A 17,060-nucleotide genomic window follows, 5' to 3' on the forward strand; every position below is an offset into this window, starting at 1 on the left:
CTTGCATATTGTCTCTTCATTAAAGTAAAAGAGAACCTCTTAAAAGTGGGAACTGATTTGGCTTTTCTTTGTATCTCCAGTGCTTTGCATAGAAGACAATTGATGTTAGGGAATTAGGAGGACAAAAGATGATAATTTTAAAATAATAATTTGACAGGTACAGTCACAGTTTTAGTCAATTATATTTAATTCATTTTGTTAAAATGGAAGATATGAAGATATCTCAAGATATGAATATGATATTTAAAAAGCATCTATTTTTAAAAATACTATAAAATAATTTTTAAAAATTCTGAGCTTTGTATATCTGAAAAATAATTCTTTCTATTGCTCAAATTAAAGAATTAAATGAAGGGATTCTGAGCAATGGAGTAATGGAAAACGTTTTTAAGATTACATGGTAATTTATTTGGATCAATCATTATGTTAATCAGATTTCTAAAGAAGCAAACCAAAACATGGTCTGGTTTAGACAAAAAGCTTAAGCATTGACTAAGAAAATAATTGTTTTTTTCTTTTTTCATTATTTCAAGAAAATGATGTTGTAAGTTTTGAAGGATCATTAAATTTCAAAGATCACTCATTTGATTATGGATTACTGATAATTTATTTAAGTATTAAATTCTTGCCTTCCACCACCATTTTTGTAATCCTCTATCACAAAACAATACACCAAATTAAGAAAATTTTCTAGTATTTATTTATACTTTGAATATTAATTTTTCTCTATTTTTATTTATCTATGTTGCTTTTCTATTCCAATCTGTGAAAGTACTATATACATTCAACAGTATATACACCTTAAGGTTGCTATAAGTTCATAAATTCAGAGTTGGAAAGGACCTCAGAGACCTTTATACCCCCTTATTTTATAAATGAAGAAAATGAAGCTCATCCTGGTAGTAATCTTCAGAGACAAGATTTTAATTCACGTCCTATGAAACTCTGGCATCTGTCCTTTCACAAAACCACATGCTTCTTCATATGTTCACCAATGGAAATTTTGTCCAACTGTTCTTTGTTGTAATTAACAGGGGATATTCACTATGGATGGTCACCTCAAGAAACAAATACATTTTAAAAATGTACTTGAGTATCAGGATTAAAGGTCTAGAGATGAAAGGGTCTTCTAATGCAACCATCTCAATTTTCAGATGAGAGAAATGAAGTCTAAGTAGATTAAATGACTTTCCAACATTTGAGAGATAGTACATATCAGGAATTTCGTTTTTTGACTATAGAACCTTGTCACTATTCTTTCCATTATATTATGCTAATAGCTAATAATTAGTTTCTATGCAAATGAATAAACCATAAATTTCTTATCTTAAGTTTCAGTAGATGGAGGCACTACCTAGTATATCAAAAAGAACAGTGCAGGTTATGATTAAATGATTCTACAATCCCAAGATAGCTGATTGCAATTAAAAATACTTTGTTTAAATATAGAGAAAATAGAAGGCAATTTTTAATTAAATTGTTCTTCTTTTTTTCTTAAGGATATGAAAGAAATTCCTTCAACTTAGCTTCCTTTCTTTAGAGAGGGGAAATATCTCGCCCCAAAAGTAAATTTGCTTTCAAAAAACAAATCTTTCAAGGTTGGAAACACATAGAGCAAGGATAAAATTGTAATTTCAAATCAGAGCAATCAAACACTTAGATAGATAGCTTAGGTCAGGGTATGAAGGAATCTAAGTTAGTTTTAGGTAAAAATCAATATCTAAGAATTTACTAAGTATTTACTTTATGTTAAGCATTGTGCCAAAGATTGAGGATAAAAAAGAAAATGTTAAAAACAGTTCCAGTTCTAAGGAAATATATTTCAATGGGAAAGGTGAGAAATATATATATCTATATCTTCATATATCTATATCTATATCTATATCTATATCTATATATGTATATATAGATATAATATATAGATATATAGATATATAGATATGCAGAGTAGATCAAAAGGGAAAGTGACAAGAACTACAAGAACTGGGGTGGGGGTCAGGAACACTAAGAAAGGTTTCTTGCAGAAGGAAGAACTTGAATTGGGTCTTAAAAGAAGTTAGGATTCTAAGTCATATAAGTAAGATGGCAGATTATTCCAAGAATAGGGAGCTTCAAGTGCAATGATGTTACAAAGATGGGAAATGAAGAACCTTTCATATGAAAGACAATAAGTAGAAAAGGAGGGCTATAGTGTAGACTACAAGGAAAGGAGTGATATGTGAAAAGTCTGAAAAAGCAGGAAGAGCATGTTGTAAACAGTCATACCTACAAATAGAAGAGTCTACATTTCATCTTTAAAGTAATTTGGAGCCACTGGAGTTTACTGAGGATAAGGATGTAACATAGTCAGGTAGTTGTACTTATACTTTAGGAAATCAGCTCTGGCAGTTTTGTAAGGGATGAAGTAGAATGAGGAGTAACTTAAAAGGTTTATAATAGTATGAGTGAAAAGTGATGAAACCCTAAATAGAGCTGGGAGTCTCAGGAGTTTGTTGTTTGTCCTGTGTTCTTGAAGAGGACCTTGACATCAGGAAGGTGATGCATGACATGCAAATGAACTGCATTTAAATGAGAGAAAGGGCTGTGGGAAACCTCCAATCTCACTTTCTGCTCCAGAACCATCTGGGTTCAGAGGCAAGCTGAAGATCAAGATGACTGGAGAGTCCCTTACTCAAGAGTAGATAAAAGAGGACACATACAAGAGAGGTTGTGTAGAAGTAGAATAGATGATATTTGTCAACTAATGGGATATGTAGTGTGAGCAAGGACAAAAAGTCAAATAGGACACTGAAGTTGTGGATTTGGGTGATTAGGAGGATAGTGGTACTCTACTAAGTAATAGGGTAATTCATAAGAGCAATTGATTTGAGAGGAAAGATGATTTTAGTTTTAGATTTATTGGTTCAGTACATAACAGAAAATCGAGACAATATTGGTGGGTATAAAAAATAAAATGATGATTAATTGCAAAGAGATACAGAATGAAGAAGAAATCAGTTAACTCTGAGAAGTCAGCTCTTCTAAACTTTAAAGAAACATGATTTATCATATTACCAGATTTCAGTTATTTATTGTCATGGAATGAGAGAAAGAGCAGAGATATTTGAATTTCCCCTATGTTTGTCTAGCCAATATTTGAAGCTTCTTCCCCAATGCACTTTTATTACTGCCAAATAAAATTGAATAGTTTGAATTTTCAGAATTGTTCAGTTAAAATAGGAGGAAGGAGAAGGGTGGAGCAGAGGAGAAAAGAAATGACATGGATAATTCATGAAGAGCCATGGAAACAAAATCACTTTTGATTTGAGAAATTTCTTTTAAATTCAACAATTAAATTGTAAGTCCTCCAAATAAGCCAGTTTTCTTCTTTTAAATTTCTAACTCAGTTGTATATAATAGAGCCAAGTGTTGGCACCAAACCAATTTGTAATTGTCCCAAAGTGTTTATCACAGAATATTGTTATTAATCTCAATTAACTGTTAATTGTTAATCTCAATTAATAATGTCAGACACCCCCTCCCCCCTCAACACACACAAATAAATCCATTCAGTTTAAAAACTCTGGGGAAAAAAAAAACAAACAAATATCTCTCTTATACCTGCATAATTCCTCTAGAACAACACATTAAAGACCTCCACAACTGCCCCATGAGGTAGATAGTGAAAATATTATTAGTCCCACTTTAGAGATGAGAAAATTGAGCTCAGAGAGTGACTTGTCCTAAATCATATTATTAAACAAAGGAAGTTAGAGGTTTTTTATTTTCTTTTTTGGCTCTGAACAAAGCTACATTCATACAAAATCCAACACATTATTTTATGATTGTAACTATAAATTATATAAACAGTTTTATATATACCACAAATTATATATGTAATTTATATCTATATATTTATCTTCTCTATCATCTATATACATATTTTAATCTTTATCACTAGTCCACAATAGATTTCACAGATATAAAAGATATCAGAATCTTTGAGAATCTCAAAATTAGAAGTGACTTGAGATCATTGAGTATAATTTTGACTTAAGCGAGGATCTTTGCTTACAACATATACAAGTGATCACCATCATTTGTTAGACACATTTATCAAAGGGTTAGATGGGGAAGGTTCACAAGACTTGAGGAAGTCCACTTGCTCTTTTGGATAGCTTTAACTATTAGGAAATTTCTCTTTAGGTTAAGCCTAATTTATTTCTTCGTAGCTTCTACCCATTGAGCCTAGTTTTATTTTCTGGGCACAAGCATATATAAGCTAATCAGTTTTTCACATGCTTGTCTTTTTAAATGCTCAAAGAAATTCATTATTCCTTCACAGAGAGCCTTGTTCTAGTCTAAATGCCTCTATTTTCTTCAACTATTTCTCATACAGCATGATCCTGATGCCCTTAATTAGCCAGATTGTTCTCCTTTGTGTACTTTCCAGTTTATCAACATTCTTCTTAAAACATGGTACCCAAACTTGAACTCAATACTCCAAATTTATTGTAATCAAGGCAATACTAAACAGTACCATCATCTCCCTAGTTTTGGACAATTTGCTCTCTATGTAGCTTGTTTGCATTAACTTATTCATCTACCACAGTAGCTCACATATTTAGTGGTGTTGAGAAATTCATATTTGCTAATTCTACCCCCAGATGAACCAGCTAATTACATGAGAGTTCATATCAATGAATGCTACCTCACAAATATATTATACTTTGTCCCCAACCCTGGTCATAAGGAGAAGGACTAAAAAAAGGACAAATTGAACAGTTAAATATATCTCTACTACTGAAAATGAAAACTCAGTAAAAATACCAGGCTTGAAGAAAGGAAGACTCATCTTCCTGAGTAAAATCTCGTCCTCAAAACTTACCAGCTAGGTGACTCTAGGCAAGTCACTTATTCCTGTTTGCCTCAATTTCCTCATCTGTAAAATGGGATGGAGAAGAAAATGGAAAAATACTTGTTTCTTTGACAAAAAAATCCCAAATGGGGTCACAGAGACCAAACTAATTGAAACAACTGAACATCAGCAATAAATATTTGTATTTAAAATACATTTGCTCAGATAGAATAAATAGTAGTAAAATTATTTTTTGAAATGCATCAATTGATGTACTGGATTCTTCTAGTATTAAAAATTATATTGATTATTCCAAAAGACTTGTGATATAAAGAGCCATCCACATACTATAGAGACTGAATGTTGAACAAAACATACTATTTTTTCCTATTGTTGTTTGCTTGGGTTTTTTTTTGTTTGTTTGTTTTTGTTTTGTTTTTTCCATTTTCATCTTATTTTTCTTGAGCAGCCTGTTTTGTACTGATTCTGGATAATTTTAGTATGAGATTTATAGGCAAAATTCTCCTCTGTGGCTTATTTGTTGTGTCTATAAATTTTCATCAGAGGTTTTGGGAATTATTGCTGTTGATTGTAGCTCCTGTATTGATTATCACCTCAGTTATTATTATTAAGATTTGCTCTGAATCAAGAATTTTCCTTCCATTGTGAAAGTGAAGATGTGAAGTTCCTTCATTGGACACAGGGTCAGTCTACAGGAAAAGCCATTTAAACTCAAACATTAAATTAAATCCTTTCCCCAAGAGTGTAAGCCAAAGCACCAGCATACTTATAGAGAGCTGAAAGCTCTACTCTCAATATTACTCCATGAGAGAGAATGCTGAACTAGGATATTAGGATGGAGCTACATAGATAAATTATGGTAAAGGAAATAGTTGAAAATAGCAACTTTAAAAAATCTATAAGGCTGAACTATAAGCATGATTTATATTAAATTTTTATGGTATTTATTCCTAAGCTGTTGACATACTCATTTAAAAATATAAAAATATAAAATTTAAATAGAAAAATTAGATCTCAGATTTTATTGGTATGGGAAATTTTCAGGTGAAGAAATTTGTTCTATTGGTCCATATCAGAACCTTCTTTGTATGTATGAGTCTTCAAGTATTTCTAATGCCTTGGGAGGTGAAATCATTGTCTAGGGTCCTGTGTGTGTGTGTGTGTGTGTGTGTGTGTGTGTGTGTGTGTGTGTATAGACTTGAATTCTGGACTACTGGCTTCAAGAAGAGACACTATATTATTTTAGCTCTCATATTTAAATATAAGTACAAAAATTCAATCAAAGTAAACCAATGGTTTGGGGCTAATTTATACTATAATTTTCTTCTCTTTTGGCACTTGATAATTGAGATTTTCAGAAGTGTAGTTATTACCAGTGAAACTGGTACAAATTTTAAACTGTCTCTAACTTGGAGTCTTTCTTGCCTTATATTCAAAGATTAGTGATTTAAAGGTGTTAGTTTGTAGGATTTGAACTCAGATCTTATTGATTCCAGTTCAAGTACTTGATCTGCTTTACCACAGTACCTGAATAGAATTCATTTTTAATTTTTTAAAAATTAAAACTATTGTAAGTATTGCTGCTTTTCAAATGTGAACTTTGTAAATAATTATCTGAGAAAAGCACTTAAAACTTTTTAATAGCTTTTTTTCTTTGAAACACACAATAAGAATTAGTCTTCTGAGAAGAACTGGAAGAAAGGTTTTAAAAGCACAAAAAATTTCAGGATATTTACCTCATTAAGTTCACCTTCTGTATTAAGGAATTCTGTGACTCCACTGATAAGCTTGGAATTCATAAATAAAGCTTCTCCATATCTTCAAGAAAAGGAAATATTTTAACATCAGCAGAGACAATGATTTAAGAAGTTTCATGAATAAATTTAATAAAACTGTTTGATGAGTTTCTCCACCCAAATTCTTCATCCTCACCCCCAGCTTCTGGATAATGCCACCAAATATTGATCAATAACTTTTATTTCTTTGTTTATAGAATCCATAAGATGAAGAGACTCTCACTGCCCAGCTTCCAGGCATGCAAACATAACTTCAAAGGAGACTCCTTGAATTCTGAGTTAAAATTAAACTTGACATGCTAAATGGAAGTTGTACTATGCTGTCAATTCAGTTTTGTTTTTGTTTTTGTTTTTTTGCTGAGGCAATTGGGGTTAAGTGATTTGCCCATCAATTCAGTTCTTAAAGAGGAAAACCTTAAAACTTTTGAGCATTTAAATAGTACAGCTGCCTGCAATCAGAACTCAGCTAAAGAATGAAAGACCAGTAATATGTACAATTTTGGAACAAAACCTAAGCTTACCATTCTTTAGAGAATATTCTACTCATCTTTACCAGTCTATTTTTGCTAGTAATGGTCTTCAGATTAAAATGTTTGTATTTTCAAAGCAAACCAACCTTCCCTTTATAATTGATGATTACAGTAGCATCTAGCTTTTGGATTTTAAAATAAACTAACATAGCAACTAGAAAAGGATATTTTAATAGGTATATCTCCTTTTCCAACATTTTAGTTAGGTTGAACTATTAAGACCTTTGCCAGACAGACTTTTCCTTTAAGTAAGGCATGGCTCCATTTGTGTTTGTTCCTCTGACAACCTCTACCCCATACCTCCATTTCTTAGAATCCCTGGATTTCTCAAGATTCAGTTCAAATGCTTCTTTCAGTATCCCACCTTGACCTTCACCTTGGCCTACTCTACCTGCAAGAGACTGCCCCTCCAATGTTATCTTCTAAGATTATATTTTTTCCATACTTTCTTCTGCCATTTGAAGAAAAACTCCCTGAGAACAGGTCCTTTTTATTACAAACCCAGTTTTTACTACAGTGAGCCTGATACACAGTAAGTACTAAATAAATGTCTGTCCATCGATTTTAAATTTTTTTTGTTATGATATCAATTAAATCCCTTATCAAACTTTTTACAAAATCAGAAAAACTTTATTTTATGAGGTCAACTAACAAGGTTACAATCCATGTTCCAAATGCAAAGGTAAAAGTTATGTGTGTTTTTAAAAGTTATTTATAAATAATATTATCTTAGAACCTGGAATGTTTTCAAACCATCAAAACTATTTAAAAAAAAAACACAGCAATGTCCAAACTGTGTTATAAGAAGTATCTATATACTCTCATTTCCCATGCACTCAGGATAAAATGAAAAATAGTAGTCCATATGGTTACCTGGCCCAAAGGAAATCAAAGAGAACCAGGTTAGAGAGTAATAGAGGCAGCGAATTTAGGGTTAGTATATATTTATTTAAGTCTGCACATGTGTGGAACAGTAGAAGAAACCTAGAGGAATGAGCCCAGGTAAATTTGAAGACAATTAAGCCATAACTTTTTTGAGCCCTGGAATAGTCAGTCTTTTCATAGAATCTTTTTTAATAGAATCGTTCATAAAGAACAGGCATCGAATGGTATTTAATTTGATACAAACCTGTTAAAAATGATTTCTAAGTTCTTGTTAATAAAATCTTTTATCTACTTTGTATATAAACTAATGCTTTGTATAACACTATCCATGAGGTCCCTGACCTCATTTCCCCAAGTGAAATGCATTTCATATTAAGATATTTTTGAATGTTCTAGTAGCAAAAATACTCTATGACAGTGTGCTGATGCCTCTGGATTTCTAAAAAGAGTTTTAAAATTAATAAAATACATAATTTTATGAGGAAAACCAATTTTACTGAAATACTAAATATGTAATAAAATTTATAAGTATATAAATTTTATTCATACAATATAAATTTTACAAATACATACTCAAACACACATATGTGTGTATATATATTTAAAAACCAATTTCATGGACCTTGGAAACTGTTTCTTGTAAATTGATAGGAGCTTGCTAATTTAAAATAATTGTAAATGCCATTAGATATCACTCATTGAATTTTAAAAAAAAGAATCTCCTAGGTACATGGCACTTTTCAACAACTAAAGTTGCTGACCACTCAAGAGGTCTACAGTGAAAATGCAGGGGGGAAAAAAATCTATATTCCAAGAGTATAAAAGTTTTTATTTGACATTATGTCTAAGAATGTTAATCTTAAACACATCCTCTTGGAAAAGACCTCTTTTGTTCAAGGAGCTGATAAAGAGGTATTTACATATATTTACATGTATTTACATATGAAAATTATTTACATATGAAGACTGTTTTTTTCTTTAAAGAAAACAACCTTTTCTTTAGACAGTCATGAGACAATTAAATTGAGGAGGGAAATCATTGCTCTCAGATAATTCTTATCCTTCTATCCTGGATTTATATGCTTGATTATAAATTCAATTTTAATGCACCACAGAGATAATCACTGAATTAAGTTAATGTTTATTACAAAATATCCAAAGTAAAATAAAATCAAACATATAGTACTAAAGAAATCTTATCACCCTACAAGGAATCCCAAGAGGGAATAAAATTGTCTAGAAACCTGAAAAATTATCTATTTTATGTATTACCAACTAGTTGTTTTGTTTTGTTTTTTAAACATACTTGATTACAGGATAAGAGCCAGAAAGGACCATGGAGATTATTGAGTCCAATTTCTTTTTAGAGTTGAGGAAATTGAAGTATAGAAAGGTATAGGTCACACAACTGGTGTCTGAGGTAAATCATGAAATAGGTCTTCATGACTCCAAGTCTAGCCCCCCAGTGCACTATATAACATATTGCCTCCAAATAATCTTTCCTAGATAATTAAAAATTTTTCCAGTTACCATAATACCCACATACTTCCTTTATGTTGAATTGTTTCAGTTATGTCAGCTTAGGGTAATTCTAAGTTTTAAAGAGGTAGCCCCCAAAGCTCTGCTTGATCCAACCAGAAGTCCCTTTTTGGCTTTTGCCAACCTCAGATAAAGTAGGATTCCCCCTCCATTGTGTGCCACCATTTATGTCTTTATTCAGGTATGAAAGTGTTATCTTTTGTTTCTACCTGGTATTTAATATCTTCCATTTATCTCTGAAAAACTTCCATGCAAGATCTCTGCCATGTGGATTTCGAGCTACATGGATTATGACATCAATTGCATCTTGGTCCAACACCACTTCAGAATTCAGTGATAGATTCAGAAGCCTTTAAATATAAAATGAGAGTAGGAAGATAAGAAGGAAATTATTCTTAGTTGATATTTTTAAATATGAGACAATATTGTTCTTAAAAGGCATAATTGAATTTGCGATATCCTTCAAAGAAGAATATAGGATCAAGGGTGTCAGATTAACATTGTTTAATAAGAACCAAAATTAACTGATTTAAGATTGAATTTTTAAAAACTTCTAGACCAGACTGATTAGGCCTGCAGACTTTATGCATGACATCCTTGAACTACATGATGAACTGTGTTTTTCAGAACCACTGTATGTATTGCTATTTATTTGATCATTTCAAATGAAAAAAAAAATTGGTTAGTGTTTCTAAAGTGGAGTCTCTTCTTTCATACAATAAAAGTTGTGGCCATAATTGTTTTCTTTAATTCAATTGGCTGATATTTCTTTAATACTTAAAGTCTCCATGATTTTTTTTTTTCATCAGAACTTTTCATAACCCTTCTATGCCTAAGTGGACTATTCTGGAGACATGTTGGGTACCAAAAAAACAATGGTCAGTTCTCTGATGAAAAGCTCACTGAATGTAGCTAAGCTGATCCTTGCCTTTAGAGACAAATATAGCTCTCAATCTTCAATTTTTCAGGACTGTGAGAGGAATCACTCAACTGGGAGATTTCTTGAGGTCCCTTGTTGGCCAGGACATCAGAAAGGGACTTTAGTCAAGAATGCTAATATGACCACACATATATTTAAGGAACGTGAATGACCCACCGATTTAATAAGTTTCTGTCATCACTACAAGTTAAGGCTTCCAATAATATTTTCTTCTCAGATATTGCTGTCATGGAGTGGAATTTCATCCAAATGAACTCCCATACATCTTCATCTAATAGTGAAACTCCCGTACAATAGACGATGTCTCTGACATTAAGAGGAATTCTAAAGAAGTAACACATAGTGGTGTTCAATAAATAAAGTTTTGTAAGTTAACTACACAGAAATCTCTTTTTCAGTCATTGTGTAAAATGGAATATATATAATCTTTAAAATGAAAGTAACATCAGAATGAAGCCTTCACTGAATACATAATTTAAGCATGGTGCCAAAGACATAGTACAAGGATAGGGACTGGATCTGTGATTTCTTTGTTATAGGGAATTCCCAAATGAGAACACTCCTACAAATGCAGATTGGTACCTTCTCCACTAATTATACTTTTAGAAAGTTATTGGAAAGTAAAGCACTGGAAAGTGAAACTCCTTGCCAGAATCACATAGCCAATATATATTATAGAGTAAAATTTGAACCTAGGACTTCCTGGCTTCAAGACTAGTTCTCATTACATTACTCTGCATTGTCTCTTGATATATAGTAAGTACTTAATAAATATCTATTAGTTAATTGGTTAAAAATAATGAATATTCTAGAATATTTGCTAAATAAATGAAAATATTTTCTTTCCTTAGGTTATTTGTAATCCTTGGTTTAAGTATCATCTCAAACACTTACTAGCTGTATGACCCTGGGTAAGTCAATTAACTTTTGTTTGCCTCAATTTTCTCATCTAAAAATGGGAATAATAATAGCACACACCCACATCCCAATAATGTTGTGAGGATAAAATGAAAAAAAAAAAAAAATATATATATATATATATATATATATATATATATATATATATATATATATATATATATATATATTTGAAAAACACCTAGCATATTACTAGCGCAGAGGTATTACATAAATGCTAGCTATTTATATTATCATTATTATTATTGTTCAGCTCATGTTACTAACTACTATAAGGCCTTTTCTGCTCCTTTTCCTTATTGCCACTCCTTTCCTTTCCCTCCTTTAGTGATATTCTTCCTTCTATTCCTTAAATTACTCTCTATTTATTCATTCGTATTTTATATTAACATCTCTTTGTATATGTTTATACTTCTCTATAGAAAACAAGCTTCTTGAAGGAACTGTTTCATTTTTGTCTTGAATTGTCAGTACTTCCCACAGTGCTTGCACATACACAATATTGCACTGGTATTTTAAATTAATCTTTTAAGTTAATGTATTTAAGCAAAAATAATAATTTTTTTTTGCCTCCAATTAAACTTCTTTTTAAAATCAGTCAATATGTGAAAAAACAGTTTATATGCCTCAAGGAAAATAAGAATAATAATTTATATTTGCCACCATCCACAATGGATACACTTCCTAGTGGTTCCTCTATCACACATCTAAGAATGGCAAGAAACTAAGCCAAAAAGATTGGGAGCTTAATTAAGCAAAACTAGAAACTCTCTCAAAAATTGTAGGATAATTCATTCTACAAATGATGTTGCATATAAAATTCTATGGCTCAGCTTATTAACATATACTATATTATGGGTAGCAGAACTTTGAATTCTGTAAATGAAGCAGGCAGTGTTTTTCTTTACTCTCTCGTTGAACCTGCCACTAAATAAAGCCAACTAATTTTAGGATTTGCCATTAAATTATGATGGAGTTGGTGAATTGTTTTACTAGATTTTTGTGGTTTTAGATATTGGTTAACTGGGTTTTCAATGTTTTTGGTTTGTTTTTTTGTGTTTTGTTTTGTTTTGGTGCCAGCGATTTTTCTTTTAACTGGAATTTTCTTAGATACTTCATAGTCATCAAACTTTTTTTATGAAAGAAAAAAATGCAAAAATGCAAAATGTAAAAATATTTTGAAGACTTGTAAAGAAATGTATTTCTACTTTGCTGAATACTTGCTAACCTATTATTAAAACTTCTTTGTTATATGATTAATAATGAAGAAAAAATACTTTCTCTGAATTAAAGGAAGCTAGTAACCCTTCTGAAAAGCAAAAATTAGTTCTGAGATTAAGTCTCTTGCCACTGGTAAAGAGCCCAGAGAATAGGAGAGGATGCCTAGATGCCATCCTCTGATATCAAGTGACAGTGAAACTGTCTATTTTGGTGTCTGTAGAAGTTTTTTTTGGTTGTTTTTGTTCAAACTAAAGTAGAAAAAAACCATGACATTGTGATAGAAAAAGAAATAGCATTTACATAGCACTTTAAGGTTTGTAAAGCACTTTATGAATATTAACCTCTTACCTTTGTGGCAACTCTGAAGATAGATGACATTATTATCATTCCTGTTTTACAGATGGGGAAACAGAGGCTTAGAAATTTTAAGTGACTTGCCAAGGTTAACCCAGATAGGCAACAGCAGTAGGTGATTTCAACATGAGTTTTGCCTCAGGTACAGCATTCACTGAGCCATATAACTGCCCTGAATTTGTGGACACAATTAATCACAGTCCATAGAATAGTAAAAATACAGGGAAGATAAGTGTCAACTGGGGAACATCCCATTAAAAATCAGGCTTTCCCCAAAAAGTGAAAGTTGTATTTCTTTTGTTTTTATAAATACTTTGTATGATTGGCAGGGAGAGGGGATAAAAAGAGATAATTTAGTCTTTGTTGTTAGAGATGGATTGTGCATTTAGAATTAACCAACAACCTAATATTACAGATAAGGAAACTGAGGCTGATAGAAATTAAATAATTTGCTGAAGGTCACAAAGAAGTCACAAAACTAGACTTTTGCTCATTTTCTTTGTTATATGGTGGGACAGACATGAAAGTCTGTGGATTATTTTGAGTCAACATTAAGATCTTAAAAGTGGCTTGAGTGCCTGAGCACTAGGGGAGATTATTCATGACCCACAGAATTCCTGCATTGCTTAAGATGATATCTAGTCCAATCCATTCAACCTACATCTGAACAAAAATTCTCTCTATGTCACTGATCACAGATTTATACCTGAAAAGGATTTTAAAGGTTCATTGAAGTCCCATCTTCTTAATTTACAGATGAGGAAACTTAGAGTGAGAGAAGTAAAGCAATTTTTTTAGGCTGACACAATAAAGTGTCTGAAGTGGGATTCAAACCCAAATCTTCCTGATAGAAACAGCATTCTGTTGACTATTCCACATTGCCTCTAACAACATAACAACCTCAAAATATTAATAGTTTATTGTACCACATGAAACATATTAATAAAGCATAGATAAAACACTATTACTATTTCATATAACACTGAAAAAGACGAATCTCCACCCCCTCCCCAATACAGCTGGTGTTCATGACCATACTGCTACTAAATGTTGGAAGCAGGATTTGAGCTCACATGTTCCTGACTCCAAGTCCAATTCCCATTCCCACTATTCTCTAAATTTTACCAATATATCCAACAAATGATCATCTACCTTTTGTTTAAAAGTAATAACAATATCAATAATAATGATAATAATTTATATAGTACTTTAAAGTTTGCAAAATGCTTCACATAAATAAATCATCTCATTTGAAGATATTCATTAAGAGGATACACATTACCTTAGAATAGCTTATTTCGCATTAATTATTAGGAAGTTTTTCCTTATTCCAAGCCTAAATTATCCTTTTTGTAGTTTCTACAAAGGTTTCTTGATTTTTGTCCAAGAAATAAGACAATAAACTTAAGCTTTCCATACAATATCTTTGACGTCTGATACCATTTTCTCCTCAATCTTTTCTTTTTTCTGGTTATATAACTTTGGTTCTTTAACCAATTTTCATTTGGAAAGGTTTGAAGGCCTTTTACTATCTTGGTTGCAACTCCTCTGGTTGTTAGCCAGCTTATCAATATCCTTCCTAAAATGTGGTTCATAAAGAGGAATACAACCATACAAATTTGAATTGACCAGACAATGTCACTTGTTCCTCCCATAATTTCATTGTACTGCTCAGCTCAGAGATGCATAATGACTCTGGCTTAACTTTCAGTTCACTAAAACTTTGAAATTTTTGTCAGATCAAATAATCAAAAGCCATTTATTAAACTCCTACCTAGGCACTGTGATATAAAGACAAAGATGTAAAAGTTCCTGATCTCAGGGAGCTTACATTCTATAGTGTGAGATAAAATATACATATATTTGCCTCTTAACAAAGTACCTGGCACATAGTAAGTATTTAATAAGTAATTGCTGATTTGCATACTGTTTTTGTTAAGTCATATCCCACTCTTTATGGGTTTTCTTTGGCAAATATACTGGAGTGTTTTGCCATTTCTTTATCAAGCTCATTTTACATATGAAGAAACTGAAGCAAATTGAAATAAGTGATTTGCTCAGGGTCACACAGTTAGTAAATGTCTGAGGTGGGATTTGAATTCAGGACTTGATTCCAGGATAAAGTGCTTTATCAATTGTGCTACCTAGATGCATATATAGGGAGATAAAACAAATAAAATTTGTATGATGAACTCTATTGATGAAATCAATATCTGAAGAAATCAGGAAAAATCTGAAGTAAGTTTTGAAGAAAAGGAAACATTTTAAGAGGAGCTGATATGGAGGACATCAGTCCAGGTATGAGGATACAGCCTGTACAAAGATGGAAAATGGAATCTTTTGTGTGAAAGACAGAGGGAAGGTCAGAATGGATGGAACACAAACTTTTGAAGGAGTGTAAACTATAAGAAACCTGGAAAGATATATAGGGTGGACCCAGACTGTTAAAGACTTCATATGCCAGAGCAAAGTTAGTATTGTATTCTAGATGTAACAGAGAGACACTGTTAGTCAGCTGATCATAGGAGAAAAATAGATCTGTGTTTTAGGAATATCATCTTGACAGATTAATCTATTTATCCATGTCTTCCTATTATATCCTTGTGAAATTGAGTGAATCCAAGTATAAGTTTTGGCACTTAGACTTATTAAATTTTACCTTAATAGATTTGGCTCAATGTTCTATTTACATATACATATGGATACATATGGATCTTCATTTTGTCATCTATCATGAAAGTTGGCTGGCTTGGTTTATCATCTCCTGGAATATTAATAAGCCTACAACTGAAGTCCTTTTCCAAGTCACTGAAAAAAATTTTGATATCCCAGTAATGACAATGAAATACTTATAAACATTCTACTGGCATTAATATACTTCTCAGAGGAATTATGCATACACAATTTTACATACCAATGTGCTATGTCTTGAATGTTATTGCTTAATCAAAAGAAAATAGGAAGCTTTTTTATTCACATTGATTAGAAGATTAATTTCCAAAATTAGGCATTCTTTCTTTATTTCTCTCATGTAAGTTAAAGTCCTTAAGACCAAATGAAACACTCTCTGTCTATGTCTGTCTGTCTGTCTGTCTCTCTCTTTTAATGCAGGAGCAGCAAAATCGGCATAACCTGTGGTGATGAATGGTATAAATGATTCCTATGAGAGGCCTACAATTAGCAATGCAGACAGAGGGGTTTCTTCTTTTTTTTTTAATTTTTTTTTTACATTTTTAAAATTAATTGTATAATTATAACTTTTTTTGAGGGTACATATGCACAGATAATTTTTTACAACATTATCCCTTGCACTCACATCTATTTAAAATTTTCCCTGCTTCTCTCCACCCCCTCGCCTAGATGGCAGGTAGTCCCATATTTGTTAAATGTGTTATAGTATATCCTAGATACAATATATGTGTGCAGAACCGAATTTCTTGTTGCACAGGAAGAATTGGATTTAGAAGGCAAAAATAACCTAGGAAGAAAAACAAAAATGCAAACAGTTTACACTCATTTCCCAGTGTTCCTTTTCTGGATGTAGCTGATTCCATCCATCAATTGGGACTGAATTAGATCCTTTCTTTGTTGAATATGTCCATTTCCATCAGAATACATTTTCATACACTATCGTTGTTCAAATGTACAAAGATCTTCTGGTTCTGCTCATTTCACTCAGCATCAATTGATATAAGTCTCTCGAATCTTCTCTGTATTCATCCTGTGGGTCATTTCTTACAGAACAATAATATTCCATAGCATTCATATACCATAATTTACCCAACCATTCTCCAATTGATGGGCGTCCATTTATTTTCCAGTTTCTAGCCACTACAAAAAGGGCTGCCACAAACATTTTGGCACATACAGGTCCCTTGCTCTTCTTTACTATTTCGTTGGGATATAAGCCCAGTAGTAGCACTGCTGGATCAAAGGATATACACAGTCTGACAACTTTTTGGGCACAATTCCAGATTGCTCTCTAGAATGATTGGATTCTTTCATAACTCCACCAACAA

General features: G+C 31.9%; 1 protein-coding gene across 3 annotated transcripts in view; it reads right to left on the reverse strand.

The window, feature by feature from the left end:
* TRHDE (thyrotropin releasing hormone degrading enzyme) overlaps positions 1-17,060 on the reverse strand; it is a 563,478-nt gene that overhangs the window by 5,834 nt on the left and 540,584 nt on the right. The window contains exons 16-18 of one of the 3 annotated variants that reach the window (XM_074270525.1): positions 10,705-10,872; positions 9,818-9,958; positions 6,595-6,676 (exon numbers count right to left, since the gene is read on the reverse strand). The exons of 1 other annotated variant lie outside the window; for it this stretch is intronic. In XM_074270525.1, the coding sequence (XP_074126626.1) occupies positions 6,595-6,676; positions 9,818-9,958; positions 10,705-10,872 (391 nt within the window). The remainder of the gene's footprint in view (positions 1-6,594; positions 6,677-9,817; positions 9,959-10,704; positions 10,873-17,060) is intronic. One more of the 3 variants, XM_074270526.1, reaches the window with a different exon arrangement.

This window comes from Sminthopsis crassicaudata, chromosome 5 (genome assembly GCF_048593235.1).
Source record: "Sminthopsis crassicaudata isolate SCR6 chromosome 5, ASM4859323v1, whole genome shotgun sequence".
NCBI lineage: Eukaryota > Metazoa > Chordata > Mammalia > Dasyuromorphia > Dasyuridae > Sminthopsis > Sminthopsis crassicaudata.